The 18,743-nt window shown below is 37.7% G+C and overlaps 1 protein-coding gene across 4 annotated transcripts in view; it reads left to right on the top strand.

Moving 5' to 3' along the window:
• CLTC (clathrin heavy chain) overlaps positions 1-18,743 on the top strand; it is a 61,833-nt gene that overhangs the window by 14,935 nt on the left and 28,155 nt on the right. For 2 of the 4 annotated variants that reach the window (XM_037070284.1, XM_037070286.1), the window contains exons 2-9: positions 3,571-3,778; positions 5,407-5,409; positions 7,009-7,277; positions 7,800-7,961; positions 10,326-10,439; positions 10,844-11,017; positions 14,426-14,623; positions 16,236-16,436. In XM_037070284.1, the coding sequence (XP_036926179.1) occupies positions 3,571-3,778; positions 5,407-5,409; positions 7,009-7,277; positions 7,800-7,961; positions 10,326-10,439; positions 10,844-11,017; positions 14,426-14,623; positions 16,236-16,436 (1,329 nt within the window). The remainder of the gene's footprint in view (positions 1-3,570; positions 3,779-5,406; positions 5,410-7,008; positions 7,278-7,799; positions 7,962-10,325; positions 10,440-10,843; positions 11,018-14,425; positions 14,624-16,235; positions 16,437-18,743) is intronic. The other 2 variants (XM_037070285.1, XM_037070287.1) reach the window with 1 other exon arrangement.

Below are 18,743 nucleotides of genomic sequence, written 5' to 3'. Positions count from 1 at the left end.
GCAGCCCTTTGTTTCCAGAGGCCAGTGCTCAATCTACTGAGCCCCCCCAGCCAGGGCTGATAATATTCTTAATGTCAAAAGAAAATTCGGAATCATGAGTTGTCCCTGTCTCTTTAGTTTCCTTTAATCTGGAATTCTGTATTTGAAGACAGATATTTTTGAAGAGTACAGACCGTTTTCTTTTTTGTGTTGTGTTCCTTGGTTTGGGCGCATCTGGTGTGTGGTCATGATTGGATTCAGGTTGTGTACTTTTGGCAGGAATGGCACGGAAGCACTGTGCCCTTTGCAGCGCATGGCACAGGTAGCCAGCGCGTGCTATCTCTGTGACCCCCTGCCGGTAGTACTAGCTTTGGTGATTTGAGGGAAGGTTGTATCAAACAGGTTTCTTCACAAGTAAGTCTCTTTCTTTCCTCTTTGTAATAAATGTCTTGGGAAATACTTTGAGACTATATAAACATCTGTTACTCCTCAGATTTTCATCCATTAATTTTAGTATCTATTGATGAATCTTTCCTGAATCAATTATTGTGATGATTATAAAATATTTGTAGTGACTTTTTAAGAATTTTATCAGCTTTTAACCATTTTTAAGTTAGTGTTCTTCAGTTAGGAACAGCTTTTCCTTGTTCTAATTATTTATATTAATGTGGACTTAGATTTCAGAAATCTCTTAGTCTGTAATTGTCCTGAAAAGTAGTTACAACAGAATTCACATAGTAAAGGGAATGCTCTTGTGTGTAAGAAGATTCTGGCCTTAGTAACCTTAATTAGGCATATTAAAGAGGATAGGTAGAGAGGTTTTCTTTCTTTAAGAAAGTTCTTTTACTTGAGGAGCTTAAAGTTCATTTGGATATATTGACCGGGAATTGTGGGCCATGGGCAGATTAGGAAACAGTGGGAAACTTGGGTTTTGGAAAGGTGTAGTATAGGAATGTGAGTGTGTGGGTCTTCTGCAATTGAGAGAAATGCTCTGCCTGCTTTCTGTTTTACCTTCTTTTCTTTTTAGGGTGAAGAGAATTTTTGATGGTACTGACCTTATGCCATCTGTTTGTAACAGTTTTCCCAGCTTGCTCACTCAATGAACGCATGTTGGAGACACGTTTGTCAAGTTTGTTAGAGAGCCTTAGTAATGCTGTTGTGTTGGTGATGCCTCTATTTTAATAGGGATTAAAATGGCATAGGGTTACTGAGCATTAACATGTTGCATGGTATTGGAGATTCCGGTCTCTACCTCTCTACCTAACTTTAGTTAGGCAAATTAAAGAGCAGAATTTGAAGTTTGTAGGTATAATTTCCTTTTGGGAAAAAAAAGGGGGGGAGTACATTTTAATGTCTGAGTAAGTTAAGCACCCAGTGACCACTTATCTATTATCAGTAGTCAAAATAAATTCACACCCAGAGTTTCAACCACCATTTAGGACAGCTGAATTAAGCAGATAATAAAATGAAAATACAAAAAAAAAAGCGCTAGTCTTCAGCTGTGTTGTATGTTCTAATAGTATCTGTTGAGAATTTACTGTACGTCAGGCATTGCCCTAGGCATTTCCTTTCACATCCTCCCAACTATGGGGTAGGTCCTATCATTTCAGATGAGGAAACATACATAGGGATGTCTGATTTCTCTATACTTACTAAGTAGCAAAACTGGGACTAAATCCAGACATTTTGGCTTTTATGCAGTCTATATAGAACCAGCTAATTCTTGGTGGTGCTTGTATTTATAATCCAGGTTATACATTTATACAGTAATTGTTTACTTGAATGAAGAGCCTTTGTTGTCTGGATTATGAGGAATCTGAAATAATATTTCTTACTAAAAACTAAGAAAGTAGTGTCTGCTTTTCCCCCCAGGCATGTTAATCCAAACAGGGGTGAGGAAGGGAGGAGAGGGAAAAGGAAACACTTCTGTATCATTTGTAACCTGCACTTCTAGGGCACGTTAGAGTTTTCGGTTGGCTGATTAGCAGTAACTTGCTTTTTGGACTCTAAACTAGGCGTAAGTGTCAAGTCCTAAAGTCCTGCCACTTGTAGGCCAGTGCCAAAATCTACTCTGTGTTACAAAGTTTGAGTGGTGTTCTTTAACAAGGGAGCAGTTGATAATTTGTACAATTGCTTAACTACTTGCCCTGGTGTTCAGTGATTGAGTTATTATAACTGGTAGCATCTATAGTCATTGAGGTATAGGAGGGAAGTGAAAGCAGAATGCAGTCTCTTAATCTTAGGTTCTATGGTATTCAGATCCTAGATTGGTTATGATTAAGCATTATTAGCAATAGAGTTTGATAAAAGAATTTAGACAGTGCAGTTAACGTGGCCTAGCCAATCCACAGTGAGCAGTGACAGTGGTGGTGGACTCTGGGGAGGGACAAGAGGAGAATAAAGATTTGATTTTTTCGTTTGTATTTTTCTCCACGTGAATTTCTTATCTACTAGAGGGGGAAAATAGTCTGGCTTAATAAAGCCTTTAGGAAGCCTTTTATCGGGACTTAGTCTGTTATACTACATTTGGTCACACAGGGTATCCGCTCTGGTGGAGGTATCCTTCTCACAGGTGCCTATTGTTCTAAACTATTGATTTTCAAAGAGCTACCACACTTAGATCCTCTTTATTTGTTTAGCAAATACTTGAATATCTTCCAAGTATACACAGCTAATTTAATTCCACCATTTTCCTTGATAAAACCCTTAAGTTAGCTTTATTTGCCTAAAAAATAAATTCTGGATTTTTAGTGGGGTTTGTTTAGCTTATCAGTCTGGCCCTTGCTAATCTTTACAACCTTAATTTATTGCCATGTTCATCTCCCAGTATTACCAGAGTACTTACAGTTTCCTTAGCAGACCATACTTTCACATCTCTGGGTTTTAGCATCTGTTCTTCTGTTGAACGTTCTTTAGTCTCCCTTGAACACATTTCCCTTAGCTGTGGGTCTTCTTTGACAAGGTCCCTCTTACATATCTTTGTTTTGGCACTTTTTGCAAAGTATTATAACTGTTTACTTGTCTGTCTGCTCTTGATAATTCAGGTTCCTTTAAGAATTTTGTGGAATTTTAAGTTTTTATGTTGTGACTTAATTTTCAGATTTCTGAAGTCAAATGCAAGTGAACAAGTAATTACTAAATGTTAAAGGGGGAAAGAGAGAACAGATCCAATAATTCTCAATGTTAAAGGGAAGTGGGTAAGAGAGGACAGTTCAAAGATTTTAAACTAAGAAACATTGATGATCTCAAATCCCTGGAACAATAAATGCTAGCTTTCAGATATAACTCTTTACTTTCGTGTCTACCTATTGTGTCTCCTAGCTATAACCACATGGTTATACATATCTAGTTATAAGTACAAGATTATAACAAAACAGATGCCATGTTGTTAGAAGAACAGAAAGTCCATTATTTGGCTATCAGTTGCCTCACGTAAATCAATATAATGAAGTTTTCACTGTTGACCTTGAAGCATTAATGGTTAAATGAGGATTTGTAGTAAAGATAATATGTGAACATCAGGTTTTTCTAATTTACTTTGTAACATGGTTTATTAATGTTTGTTTGTTTGTTTGTTTGTTTTTCCTCCAGCTCCAGAACCTGGGTATAAACCCAGCAAACATTGGCTTTAGTACCCTGACCATGGAGTCAGACAAATTCATCTGCATTAGAGAGAAAGTAGGAGAGCAGGCTCAAGTGGTAATCATTGATATGAATGACCCCAGTAATCCAATTCGAAGACCAATTTCAGCAGACAGCGCCATCATGAATCCAGCTAGCAAAGTAATTGCACTGAAAGGTATACAAAATTATGGGTTTCTTTTTCTTAAAACTCTTTCCATGTGTAATTTATTCAAATACAGTAATTAGGAGCTATCTCTTTTAGTATTTTGATTAAGTTTGATGAAATAGGTCTGTAGTGTTAAAGCTATTAGTGAATTTGATTTTAACTACTTTCATGACTTTTGCTTGGCATGTTTCTATAAACTGTTGTACTTTTATTCAGCATTTACTCAGACTAACTTTTTAATTGTCATAATAGGGAACTGTATAACTATTACTAAACAGAGTTCAGAGAACTTCATACTGACTGGGAGCCTATATTAATTTTTTTCTTTGAACTTCAGAGTAACATAAGTTTCTTTTTCCCCTTTTATTGATTCCAGAGTAAGGGGAAGGGGAGGGAGAGCGAGAGAAACATCGATCCGTTGCCTCCTGCACACACCCTGACTGGGGACCCAACCTGCAACCTTTCCGTCTGCAGGACAATGCCCTACCAAGTCCCACCAGACAGGGCTAAAGAGACATCTTTAAGAAGGCTTGGTGACAAACTGGCCGACTCTAAAGAAGGGATTTAATTGTTTATTTTTTTTGCTTTTCTTTTTCTTTTTGGACACTTAACTACATACCAGATACTTTAAGTGTCTGGAGCATATATGTAAGTTCTGTGGAGGTTACTTTTAACTCTATGGCGTAAATGCAATTATCATCTTTATATGAGGAAACTGAGGCCTTACCCATAATCACATAGTTGTTACCCCAATAAATTCAATAATTTTTTAAAAGATTTTTTTATTTATCTTAGAGGGGAAGGGAAGGAGAGAGGGAAAGAAATATCAATATATGGTTGCCTCTCATATGTCCCCTGCTGGGAACTGGCCTGCAACCCAGGCACGTGCCCTGACTGGGAATCGAACCGAGGTCTTCTGGTTTGCAGGCCCGCTCTCAATCCACTGAGCTACACCAGCCAGGGCTCAATAATTTTTTTTTTTAATCGGCATAGCTAATGATTGGTGACTTAAGTCTATGTACATGAAGCCTCAGCACTGAAATAGTGTGTTACCTAGACAGTGTGAAAACACTGCTCCCAACCTCATCTCTAGCAGGGTGATCTTGGATGATACCTATAAATATGCAGGGGGTCTGCTTATTCATTTGTAAAATGAGAGGATTAGGTTAGGCAGTTTTCTAGTTCTTTTTAGCTCAAAATCCTAGTAATTTGATAACATTTTTTTGGGTGAGTTGTTGGAAGTGCCAAAGTTTTTAAACAGACTTCTCTGATTTAAATTTTGTATTTAGTAGTAATACTTGGAGATTAAATGGGGGGGGTCAGGGAGAGGGCTAAGCATATTCAAGCAAATGTCACCATTTCATATCTAAAATTAGAGTTGATCTCATTTCAAAGAAAGATGATCCATCCAGCTTTTATCTGGAACCACATGCTTTGTGGCAGTAAGTTTTTTGCTTCTATTAAACAATACATGCAAGGTATTACGCTCCCTTCAGCCTCCTTAAAGAATTTAAATTCAATTGCTTAGCAACTCTAACCTCTATTAAAAGGCCATCGTTTAAATTTTCTCAATTCTCTTCTATTTTTAATGTTGTTGTTATCTTATCACATTTCTTAATGCTTTCTTATGTGTGCAGATGGTGAGTTTTCTTAAATTAGATTGTATTAGTTATTGTCCTGTTGTATAAAAAGAATAAATTGAAAAGGTTTTCAAAGCATTGTACAATATTAGCATTGTAGATTAGTGCCCATATATGTACCCATATACATTAGGAGTTAAGCTGTCATCCCTTACCCTCCTCCGTAAACCTCCCCACATATATATACTCCAACCCTTTTCATTAAAAAAAAAAAAACAGACAAAAAAAGGTCTGTCTAGGGATTGGGGAAGGCAGCAAAGGAAAGTAAGTAATTTCTAAATATAGCAGGTCCTCAAATAACATCATTTGATTGTAAGGTTGATGAGATGCCATAGGAATTTAACTTGTTTATATCAGCCTGTGGTAAAATTGGTTTCATTACTTGTCGTTTTCTTAAAGTCATAGAACCTAGAGGACTTACTATACCACACTGCTTCCTTTCGAAGCCAGTTTTAAACTCCTTGATTTCTTTTTATAAACAGGACTATAACTCTCACAATTGCTCAAGTCTGGTTGTGGTTTACATATTGTGTGGGATGGGAGTAACATTCTTTGTTTTATAGAAGTTCTTACATGTGTGGTAAGAAGGGTCATGGTACAAAGCTGTGTGTTTGGTGTCCTGTCCCATCTCCTCTCCCCTCACCCTCCAGACTATCTTAGACATTTTGTTCTTCAGGAGCCAGGTTCTCTGTGGCTCGGGAATGGAGTTGTTCCTTAATCTCTAAGGACTAATCTTAATCAGATAGCCTGGTGATATCTGTGGGCTTTGAGCTCTATTAATTTAAACCAAGTCACTTTTTGGACCATGATGTTCAAGTTACACATACAGGCCTTTGCATCTGATTCAGTGAACTGTTAACACTCAAGGCAAACTTCATCCTACTTTACTAAATATTTGCTTCATTGGATGAAGCTTGAACTTTGTATATTAACAGCATCTATCTCCAGTATATTAACAGCATCTGAAACTGTCCTTCTTTGTCTCCCTCTCCTTTCCTGCAGCACTGTGTATCTCCTTTCCTGTCTTTCCCTTTGTATCTTAAACCAATTAAATGTAGCATGTACTTCTCTTATGTGGTCTTGGTGCAAGATAGAGTCGAAGTAGATCCTCTTACAGAAAGCAGTTTCCACGAGATTTAGTTGGATGAGGGGTGAAAGTAGACATTTTCCCCATGTGTTTGTATCAGATTTGCTTTGTTCTGTGCACCCACAAGTAATTTAGTTAATGTGGAAATATTCTTAATTATAAATCATTAGATTTCAACCTTGTTTTCCATTATTGTTAAGCAAGCTGTTCTTAAGCAAGACTCATTTTTAGTTGGGATGTAGAATTCTATAGATATTGTGCTATCTGTTTGATAGAAGTAATATAGTTTTGCTTCAAAGGTAGATGTAGGTTGTTTGCCCGTGTCTCAGCTGTCTTCTCAGTGGTTGCTGCTCTATCAATTTGACCTCTGTAGTTGGCTATCAGATAGTTTCCCGATAGAACCACTTGCTTGGAAGTTAAGAGATCTTGTTACAGAGCAAGTCTGGCTAGATACTAATTTATCCTGAACTTTGTTTTCTTAGTGATTCATAATTCTTAATTTTTGTTTTTAGCTGGGAAGACTCTTCAGATATTTAACATTGAAATGAAAAGTAAAATGAAGGCCCATACCATGACTGATGATGTCACCTTCTGGAAATGGATCTCTTTGAATACCGTTGCTCTGGTCACGGATAACGCAGTTTACCATTGGAGTATGGAAGGAGAGTCTCAACCAGTGAAAATGTTTGATCGCCATTCTAGCCTTGCAGGTTGCCAGATTATCAATTATCGTACAGATGCAAAGCAAAAGTGGTTACTTCTGACTGGCATATCTGCACAGGTAACATTTTTTCTAGTTTTTAATAAAGAAAGGTCTCCAGAACTAATATGCTCAGAATGTAGTTTATTTTGAAATTAGGTCTTCTGTTCTCAGTCATGTTGAATCTGACTTACTTGGAAGAGCTTTTTTCTCTTTTAAAAATAAATGTCTTTATACTGACATAGTTTCAGAGCATGTACTGTTACCAAATGTTTTTAGGTCTTGCAGGTTGAGTGGATATATGGAGTTCCTGTGTGAATGATTTGGAGTTTATTGTGCATATTTACTGCAGAATGAGTGTTCCTATGCATATATTTTTTAAGATAGCATAAAGGATGGTTGTGTATGAGACATGTTACATTTTAGTAAATTAATGCTTGGAGCTAAAATTTAAATAAGGTATTAAATCTACATTGAGAGACTAACAAAGAATTATAAATACTGTTAAAGATGATAAAGCGATTCTAATTATTTCACTAGTTGATGGATCTGGGAGTTAGTGGTTCACTGCGTCCCCAAACTTTACTCTTTGATCTTTTGTAGCAAAATCGTGTGGTGGGAGCTATGCAGTTGTATTCTGTAGACAGGAAAGTGTCTCAGCCCATTGAAGGACATGCAGCCAGCTTCGCACAGTTTAAGATGGAAGGAAATTCAGAAGAATCAACATTATTTTGTTTTGCAGTGCGGGGTCAAGCTGGAGGGAAGGTAAGTTTTGGTGTTGGAAAATATTTAGTGAGAATTTGTCTTTCTGCTCCTTAATCAGGTTATCTGCTACTAATTAGTTACCTAGTCTCTCTTCCTTGTTTGTTTCTAACATTCAGATTTGTGGTGGCTTTGTTTAAAATCTGCTCGTAGTGATACTTTTCTAAAGTGAATAATGTTCTATAACAACTTTTTTGTATCAGCTGTTCATAGTAAGACCTTATTTTGATGGCCTTTGCCAAGGCCTTAAGTCTGTGTTTTTCAGCCTTCCGTGCAGAAGAATCAGTAGGGTTGCTAAAATGTACATTGGCGTGACTCATTAGGCAAAGCTCATCATCTGCATTTTAAATAGCCTAGGTGATTAGATAGAATGTGGGCTACAGTTGAAATAATACTGCCCTAAGTTAGAGTTTGTTAACCTTGGCTTTACATTGAACTCGCCTGGACAAATTGAAGAACTTCTTTGTATTTTATGGTTCTATAGAAAATTTACTGAAAGCATAAAAGGTAGTTTACAATGGCTAGGAATGTTTAGAGCCAAGCTTGAAAATGAGGAATCAGGGAAAGTGGGAAGTAGCCAGAGCCCCCACCAAGAGACCTGCCGCAGAGCCCTGAGAAGTCTGCTGCTGCTGCTGGGACTGCAGTGCTGGGTGACACAGCGCTGCTGCCTCTGGCCGCTCCGTTTGACTGCAGTTCTCGCTGCCAGACTATACTCTCCAAAGTCGTAATATTTCCCATGGCAGCTAGTTAAAAATTAGACAGTGGTTCCTTAAAATATGCTAATCTATAGCTTTTCAGGAGGGAGAGAACATAGAGTTACGATTCTGCCTAAAATTTTAGAGTAAGAATCTCTGAACCAAGGTATGATCCTGACAACCTCTTATTTATGACAAGGATTGAACACACTGATATTTAGATCTGAGTTGACATAATATAAAGACACATTGTAGGTGTTAGAAACTACGTATTATCTTTAAGACATAAGGCTGGAACATTTATTGAAAAGGCCTACTGTTAAAAACAACTCATTTTTATAGTCTCTGAAAACACGTTTATAGGTTCTTGAGACTATTTGATTTGCTGTGCTATAGTTTTTGTAGTCTGCCATGGCTTTTGAAAGAAGGCATGATTTTTCTCAGTATGGTAGTCATTTTAATTAAGAGTGAGAGCCGATAACTTTTACACGGTATGTATCTTGAAAATGAAATTATTTTTTTGTCTGAGTCCACTCCTGACATGAGTAAGGAAAATATATAATACTCTTGTTGACATTATTTACTTTCTCTTGCCTGGCTGATGTTCAGTGTCAGACATTTTAAAACAAAATGTCCTTGCTGGTTTATGAGGTCTGTGTGATCAGAGAGACAGCTCAGCCTAGAACATACTTCCATCTGTGCGAGAGCACAGGCACCAGCAGAGGAAAATTTCACAATTTTAGTTAGCTCTCTTTTTGGAAATGCTAACTTATGATGGAAAGCCGTGAAAAAGAACCTCTGTGGGAAATGCCATTTTATGCCATTAATTTTCAGGTTGATGGTTTCACACCACTAATTGTGGTGTGATGGTTTCAGCTATTCAACTGACTTTATAGTTTTTATCTTGAAATAACACACATTCATAGGAAGCTGCAAAGACAGTGAAAGTGTCCTTTACCTAGTTTCTCTCAGTGGTTACATCTGTACACGTATAGTATATTGAAAAAACAAGTTAACATTAGTACAATTGTATAATTCTATTTAATTTTATCACGAGTCGAATCAAGATACACGCTATTCTGTCACCTCAAGGGTTCCCCCATGCTGCTCCTTTATAGTCACACCTACGCCCCTACCATCCCTAACCCCTGACAACTACTGAATTACTTTCCATTTCCATAGTGTTATCACTTCAAGAATCATATAGTATGTGACCTTTTGAGGTTGGCCTTTTTTCCTCCACTTAGTGTAAAGTCCATGGTAGTTCCTTTTATTCCTGAGTATTAACCTACCATGGAAATATATTTAAATAAATATATATATATATATTTTAAATTTATTTAAGATTTTATTTACTTAGAGAGAGGGTAAGGGAGGGAGAAAGAGGGAGAGAAACATTGATTGGTTGTGTCCCGTACGGACCCCAACCTAGGACCGAACCTGCAACCCAGACATGTGCCCTTACTGGGCACTGAACCAGCCATCTTTCAATTTGCAGGAGGACACCCAAGGAACTGAATCACACCAGGCAGGGCCTATATGAATATATTAATGGTGAATATTAAGCCTGTTGTGGACATTTTGGTTGTTTCCAGGTGGGAGCTACAAATAAGCTGCTATGATGACTACTAAAAGATCTAGGTTTATATGGGTTTTATTTTCTTTTGAATAGTTACATATCATCGAAGTGGGCACACCACCCTCAGGGAACCAGCCCTTTCCAAAGAAGGCAGTGGATGTTTTCTTTCCTCCGGAAGCACAAAATGACTTTCCTGTTGCAATGCAGGTATTTGAAGCAAAACAAAGGGACTTTTGAAATCTCTTAAAAAATTAATTCAGAAACTACAATTGCTTAGTCAATATAAATTAAGTGGGGCTTAAAAGAATACCTTTTTAAAAATAAAGTTTGTTAGTGAAACTTTATAAATAATCTAATATATAAACTGAGTTGTGCTAATTTTTCAAAATTGCTTTTCTTTTTTATGTTATACATCTTATATCCTTGTCTTTTATATAAGAACTTTGGATATGCCATATTTAAATATGCTATCAAAGCATGGAAACCATAAACATTCTCATTTAAGCCTCTTGTCAGTGTTCTAGAATTTTACCATCTCTAAAATGGAATTGAACTAAATTTTTCGTTTGTGGGTTCATTGTTTCACTTCAGTGTTGATTTTCTTTATACAGATCAGTGAAAAGCATGATGTAGTATTCTTGATTACTAAGTATGGTTATATCCACCTCTATGACCTTGAGACTGGTACCTGCATCTACATGAATAGAATCAGTGGAGAAACAATCTTTGTTACTGCACCTCATGAAGCCACAGCTGGAATAATTGGAGTAAACAGAAAGGGACAAGTAAGGAAACCTTGAAACTTAAATTAAGCGAGAGAGTAACACTTACTACTGTTAGCTTTTTTAAAAAAGATAATGATAACTTTGGGTGTCAGAAATTAATATATACTTAAAAATACAAGAAGCATATGGTATAAAGGCCCTCTTTAACCCTGTCTCAGAGAGAAACTGTTTGGCATATAGCCATCTAGATTGTGTTTATGTGTCTTTATGCCAAAAGAAGTGACTTTTTTCCCAAAGAAACTATTAGGGTCACATTTGACAGACTGTATTGCTTTTTATAGGCGTTTTCTTCCTATGACCTCTAGGATAGATTCTCAACTACAAGGAAAAGAATTTTTTCCTACATCTCTTTTCCTGACTATTTAGTACTAAATATTTAATGTTGGAAGGTAATCTGTTAGAGTAGCTGTTGGGGGTACCTGGGAAGTTGTCCAGTTAGGGAAGACACTAGCTGGTCTGAATTTGTCATGACAGGTAAACATTTTCACACCATTAACAAGTGATTGTTTTTTCTGTGTTTCCTTAGTATTTTAATGTAATTAAATTTTTCTACTGTGGGGATGTGTTATTTTCTAAAAAGAAAAAAAATGGTTAGAATGTCAAAAAGAGTACTGTTACTGGTTTTGACTTAGTCCCCTCACCCCGAATTAGTATTTTTCCCATAAGTGGAGGAAATAACTAGTAGATTTTTCTCCTTTGTTCTGTTAGTTCTCAGGAAATGGCGTGTATATGAAGACGCAAATATACTTTAGAGAAGTCCTTCCCTACCTGTCCATCTCCTGCCTCAACTCTACGTGTGCTTAGGTGCTTCTGCTTAATGTCCCTGCAGCTTAGGCAGCGGCCCTCTGCATAGCACTTCCCAGTGAATTCCATGCCTGCCTGACTGCTTTAGTCACCAGTCTTCATTAGGAAAGGGGCTTTTCTTTGTTTAATTGTATTTCTACACTGGTCCATGTCTGGCACAAAAGCAACTTTAAAAATTTAGTAGCATGTTTGTCTCTTGGGGAAAAAATTCAGTTGCATGTTTGTCTCTTGGGGAAAAATCAAGAATGAATTGCCTTTTGGTAAACTAGTTTAATGACAGTTTAATAATATGAACTTGATAAGCCAGAGAGACCTTTTTATTTCCATTACTGTGCAGGTATTTTTAAGGTAATACATAAAGTATCTTAAGTAATTTTGCTAATGTATTTGATATTCATAGATTTGATTCTGAGAACTCGTTTTCCTCTCCTTCCCCTACGATTTTCTGTGGCCAGCTGCTCTGAGTAAGGAAATGGGTGTTTAACCTTAGCCTTCGGGGTTTTTTTCTGCTCTCTGTATCAGAACTACTACAGTGGGACATACGCTGTAAAGCAGCAATTATCAACCTTTTTTACCTCATGGCACACATACATTAATTACTAAAATTGTGCAGCATACCAAAACATACAATTTTTTTTGCCAATTTGACCGAAAAATATAATTTTGGCTTATTGACACCAGATAGATGACTGTTGCTGCATTGGCTATTGTCATTTTTTAATTTGACAGTCTAAGGGAAAAGAGGTCAGTGTCCCCGACTAAATACTCAGGTACTGCATGTTTTAAAATTCTTGTGGCGCACCAGTTGAAAATAGCTGCCCTAAAGGAATGAGTGTGTGGTTTCTATTGGTTGAAAAGTCAGAAGTGATCAAGATGATATTACAGCTTAAATTCTGAAATTGGTAGATCTGAGAACTTCAGAAGATACAGTAACCTTCTCTGTCCCCTGTATGTCCGAAGTACTGGTTGCTAAAATCTGTTACAACAGTTAGACATTTGGTCCGTACGAAAAGGTCTTGATACTTGGTCCTTGAAATGTGTCATTACCAGCTAGGCCACCAAAGCAAGAGGGTTATTGACCAATAAAACATGCTAGTGTTTTTTATGTATTAATCCTGTAAACCAAAAGTTTAAAATCCCTGTAAGCAAAAATTATGAAGGACATTATGTGCTGTTTGTACCTAGGGATGTTTTCTGACTGTGGAAGGTTTAGACAGGACCAGATGCCCCGCAAGGGCTAGAGCTGTCTCAGAGTAGGGTGAAGATGAAACTTGGATTTGGTGTTTGGGGAAGACTCAGGTAGCAAGCAGTAGGAAGGTTCATAAAGTGGTTGGAACTGAATTTATTCATTTTCCTTATTTTTCGTGGCAGGTAAGCATGAGTTAAAGATGGAAGTCAGGAATGCAAATGACTTTAAAGAAAGTAATTTCTTCCTTTAAAAGGCATGTCTAAATATGGAGTAGAATGACACATTGCAGATACAGGATGGCTTAAGGCTTTGTGGATAGGGCATCTGACCTGTAGAAATGAAAGAGTTCTAGTGCTTAAAATTTCTTAATTTCTCTCCAAAGGAATTATAGAGCCAGCAGGGTTGACTTATTTATCAATTGGTTATTGAGTTCTTAAATTATATTTGATTTTTGTTGATTTTGGGACAAATTTTCCATTTTCATTTCTTTAACAAGTATTAAGTGTTTACTTCCTGCTAAAACACTGTCCAGGGCTAACAATGCAATTAAACAAAGATGAGTGCCTTTCCTTATGTGGTCTAGGGGCTGAGAAACAGCTGGGCAAGAAATTATAATAATAAGAGGAGCACGCTTGGGGGTAAGATAAGTAGTTTACAGGTTCGGGTGTGCAACCAGCTTGGGCGTCGGAGAGAGGTGTGGATGTAGTGAAGGGTTCCCTTTCTCTGTGGCAGCTAATGGTAAGTTCAGCTTTTAAGCAACTGGGGCAGCTTCTGTGGCAGTGGCTTTTTAGGAGGACCAAGGGCGGCTGTTTTCCAAATGCAAGCAATTAGAGAGTGCTCTTCATCAATTCCACATTTACTGAACACACCTACTGCGTACCTTGTATTATACAGTGGGATTCAGTGATTCCTTCCCCTCGCTGAATATATTACCTGGCCTGTAGGAATGTGATTTTTAAAACTACTGAAAAATTCTTATTACAAAACCCTAGGGTTTAAAGGAATATACCTTAAAATTCTTCCAGGTGATCCTTAGGTTTCATTTAGATTTTACAGCTTCTTCAGTGCCTTTGTAGGGTGTCAAGATTGCGTTCCCTTTTGAGGTGTCTTTCAGAGCTTAAATGGGAACCTAATCTTTGATTAACCATGTTAAGAGTGAGTGAATCTTAGCAAAGCAATTAGAGTTTGGACAGGGAGTTATTTATATTAGAGAATGGCCATATTTTAGGCACTCCCAAATGGTTAGCACCCCTTATTTCTCTCTGTTCTGGCCTATTTATTCATTACGGCAACAAAAAGCAGCTGTCATAATTTTAATACATTTGCGACTCAGTAGTAATCAACTCTAAACAGATTTAGTACCATTGATATTCAAATGAATACATTGCAGCTATTCATTACTCTTTAAATTACAGGTTCTATCAGTATGTGTGGAAGAAGAAAACATAATTCCTTACATCACCAATGTCCTACAAAATCCTGATTTGGCTCTGAGAATGGCTGTACGTAACAATTTAGCTGGTGCTGAAGAACTCTTTGCCCGGAAATTTAATGCTCTTTTTGCCCAGGGAAATTACTCAGAGGCAGCAAAGGTGGCTGCTAATGCACCAAAGGTAAATAGTTATGCAAATTAAGTTGCCATACTTGGATTTATGTTCATAAACTCCATTTCTAATACTGTTAGAAATGGAACCAGCTCTGCACAGAGAAAGTAATCCTCTTTATGGTGCATTTTGCTGTAGTAGAATATGAGTTACTTGTCAGTGACTTTAGATTTCATTAATTATTTTTCTGTGCTCTAGCTTTGGTTAGTTTTTTAAAACTCAGGATGTTTAGAAGGATATGTAGATCTAGCAAGCTATAATTTACATAGATGTAATAATGTTTAGTTACTTAGTTATAATACTGTTTGACTTCATCAATTATAGCTACCCTTTTTTTCCCCTTTGAGAAGCTTTGTTCTCATTTGGCTCATAGCTTGGGAGGGCTCTAGAGTCATTTAAAAGCTGTCTAGTAGCTGCAGGGAGAGGCTGAGGCAGAAGCCCTGACACTAAGGGAATGCCAACAGGGTACCTTAGAGGCCACTGGGCTTCAGAGGCTCCTAGTTGTGCTAGAGGGTGAACTCAGCTCAGCCTGGGGGCCGGCCAGCCTGCAGAGGTTAGTCAGGTGGTCACCCATCTTAATGAGTTTCAACTCCCCCTCTAGGAAGTGGCTGTCCAAGAAGTCAGAGATATGGGCGTCTGGGCAGTATCCAGGGCATGCAGTGCCAGTGGGGCCTGGTTCAGATTATTCTCCAGGACTGTGGTTTTACCGCACTCATCCTGGGACATCTTTTGTGTGTCCTGGAAGAGGGCATGGGCACTGTGCTGGTTTGCAGCTTCAAGACACACTCGGTGTCCATTGCCTCTCAGTCAGTTCATGGAAAAAGTGGCCCATGCTTTCCAGAACCACATTTTTGCAGTTGAAATAGAAGCCCAGAAGAGAGGCAAGTGTGGGACACTCTCAGATGAAGGTTAATTAGGCAGTCAACAGTGGCTTCTGCCTCTATGGAACAATTTTGATAAATCTTGGAGCGCATAGTTAGTTTATCAGCAATGAAGAGCAGCCAAAAAAAGGTGTTGGCTGCTTCCAAAGGCAGAGGATGGTTAAGAAGAAGGTTCCAAAGGTGGTGACTAGAGAAGAGGTTGGAGGGTGGTCAGAGGCTGGAAGACTGGGCGTCCATTGATCCGTTCTGTCTAAACACTGTTCAAGCAGGAGACAGATCCACAGGATACACTGGTCATCCTAATGTTTTTTTCCAAAGTTGAAGATTGAATAGATCCTGTTAAATTTATGGTAAAAAGAGTTGTCTGCAATGGATCTGAGTTCTCATCACCTTTGTACTATGGTGGACTGAATTAACAACTTAAATTCTGATCCATATTAAGAAATTTGCATTTATATTACAGAATGGGGACCTAGACTAATAGCTAGCTCTAGCTATTTTATTCTCTTACACATTGACGCTATAATTAGGTTGGTATATTTCTGATTCTGAGTAACCTTTATCGCATTGAACCAGGCATGTGACAGATGTTGACTGACTCTTTATTATTCAGTATATTGAAGATTTGAAATTTTGTGTTAGTAGACAGGCATCACACTTTTAAGACTGACCTGAACTATGGAATTAGTGGATGTTGGATCATCTTTAAAAGGAGTCTTTATCATTTCTGTTTCTTAAAGGGAATCCTTCGTACCCCAGACACTATCCGTCGGTTCCAGAGTGTCCCAGCCCAGCCAGGTCAGACTTCTCCTCTACTTCAGTACTTTGGAATCCTTTTGGACCAAGGCCAGCTAAACAAATTTGAGTCCTTAGAACTGTGTAGGCCTGTACTCCAGCAAGGGCGGAAACAGCTTTTGGAGAAATGGCTAAAAGAAGATAAGGTACATTAACTTCAGTTAATATACTTTTGCTTTGATTGCATTAAATACCATGTTAGCAAATTAAAAACATCTAGGCGGCACCAAGACATCTATTATTTATTGCTTGTAGGAAGAGTAAGAGCAGACATTGCATGAGATGCATAAACTTAACCTTTATAACATGTTGAGGTAGAATATCTTTTAGTTTTTTTAAATGGAATCCAGGATTCGTGCTGGGTGGTTAGAAATAGTAACTTGGAGGCAGCAAATTGTTATCCTTTGCTTCAGGAAAAGCTTAGTGTGAGAGTATGCATTCGTATTTGTCAATATGTGTAACACTCATTTGGACACGAGGATATATATTCCTATCTCCTATATCCCACATTTGATATGCACAGTAGTTTCTTCTTTTTTTTTAAGATTTTATTTATTTATTTATCTTTAGAGGGGAAGGAGAGAGGAAAAGAAACATCAGTGTATGGTTGCCTTTCATGCATCCCCTGCTGGGAGTTGGCCTGCAGGGAACCGACCTGCAACCCAGGCATGTGCCCTGACTGGAAATCAGTGATCCTCTGGTTCACAGGCCTGTGCTCAGTCCACTGAGCTACGCCAGGGCTCTTTTTTTTTTTAATATTTTATTATTTTTAGAGAGGGGAGGGAGAGAAACATCAGTGCGTGGTTGCCTCTTGTGGCCCCCCGCTCACTGGGGATCTGGCCCACAATCCAGGCATATGCCCTTTGGTTCACAGGCTGGAACTCAAACCACTGAGTCTCACTAGCCAGGGCTAATATGCGCAGTAGTTTCAACCATTTAAATATGTCTTTTCTTTGAGAATGTCCTCAAATATCATCAAAATTGTGGTATTGGCTACTAAGTAGGTGTATTTGGGTGTGAAAGGGAAACGTTATGTAAAATATTGGACATAGATATGTTAAGACAGTAAGGTTGTCTAATTAGTGATATAGATTCCTAGAGTTATTTTATAGTATGTAAATTAGCATTACATGGGAAAATATTTAAGACAGTTTCTTGAAATTTATTTGAATATGGACCTTTAAAAAATGTTAACTAGCTTTCATTATTGTAAAATCCATGGAATTTATTGATTTATCTATTTATTTATGTATTTATGATTTTATTTATTTACTTAAGTAATGTTTTTAAAGATCTTATTTATTTACTTTTAGAGAGAGGAGGGAAGGGAGGGGAAAAGAGTGGGAGAGAAACATGTGCAAGAGATACATTGATCAGTTGCCTCTCACATGCCCTCAACCGGGGACCTGGCCAGTTGAGGCCAGGCATGTGCCTTGAAAGGGAATCGAACCAGCCATCTTTGAGTTCACAGGCTGGCACTCAATCCACTGAGCCATACTAGCCAGGGCTCTAATTTCTTTTTACATGGAGCATCTAATAGTACTTTGTTTTTTAGAGAACATTATCGAAAATGTTGCTTATTTGCAAGGCACAAGTTTGAACAGTCCTCAATGTTACTATTCCTTTCATACCACTTTCTTGTTAAAGTGGCAGTATTGAATTACCATTTCTTATGCCATTGTCAAGAATGAGGTGGTACTGTTTAAAACACTCTTTAAGTAGCCGAGTAACTCTTAACGTTATACCTTTCAGCCTTAGTGTATATTGTTACATTATTAATTCTAAGTCCCTGTTTCTTCACCCAGCTTCTGGCAGTCTTACAGGATATTGGAGAATAGTACTTCAGAGCTGGGATGTTTGGACAGGAGTCTCTGTTGAAGAATAGTTAATACTACAATAGCGAGTATTTGAGGTCCATCCTAATTGTTTAAGATAAGGGAGGAGGGAACAGCTAAGGTAACCAAGTTGACCTTCATAACAGTGTGAAAGGGCTATTCTCTGACGTAACCATTAAAAATATAAAATCAACTCTAATATGTAAACCAAAAGCTGCTTTCTGGATTGGGCAGCTGACTAAGGCAGGTGGAATATACAGAGAAGGGAATCTGCTTGTATATGACATTCCAAAATTTTTTTCTGTTTGACCGTGTCAAATTAGAGTGTCCTGCAGGTTGCGTTATTTTGAAAAAATTGGGGGCCATGTGGGTCTGATATCTGAATATTGATAGAAGTACAAGATTCTGCTTTTTAAGTATTTACATTACTAACAAGGTACTTGGTAATATCTATGTGCGTGAGATCTTGGTGGGCACTTTATCCTTAAGTAGAATGTGTGGAAAATTTTACTGAGACATTGCTATGAATACATGATGATCAAGAGTCTTTATTAACCACAACCCCTGAATATTTATAGTATATTCTGGGACAGTTGAGTAACTAAATGTTTATCATAT

Source organism: Sturnira hondurensis, unplaced genomic scaffold (assembly GCF_014824575.4).
Source record: "Sturnira hondurensis isolate 20B ecotype Veracruz unplaced genomic scaffold, ASM1482457v3 Scaffold0018728, whole genome shotgun sequence".
Lineage (NCBI taxonomy): Eukaryota > Metazoa > Chordata > Mammalia > Chiroptera > Phyllostomidae > Sturnira > Sturnira hondurensis.
Note: the sequence above shows the minus strand (reverse complement) of the source record. Positions and strands in the feature narration are given on the sequence as shown.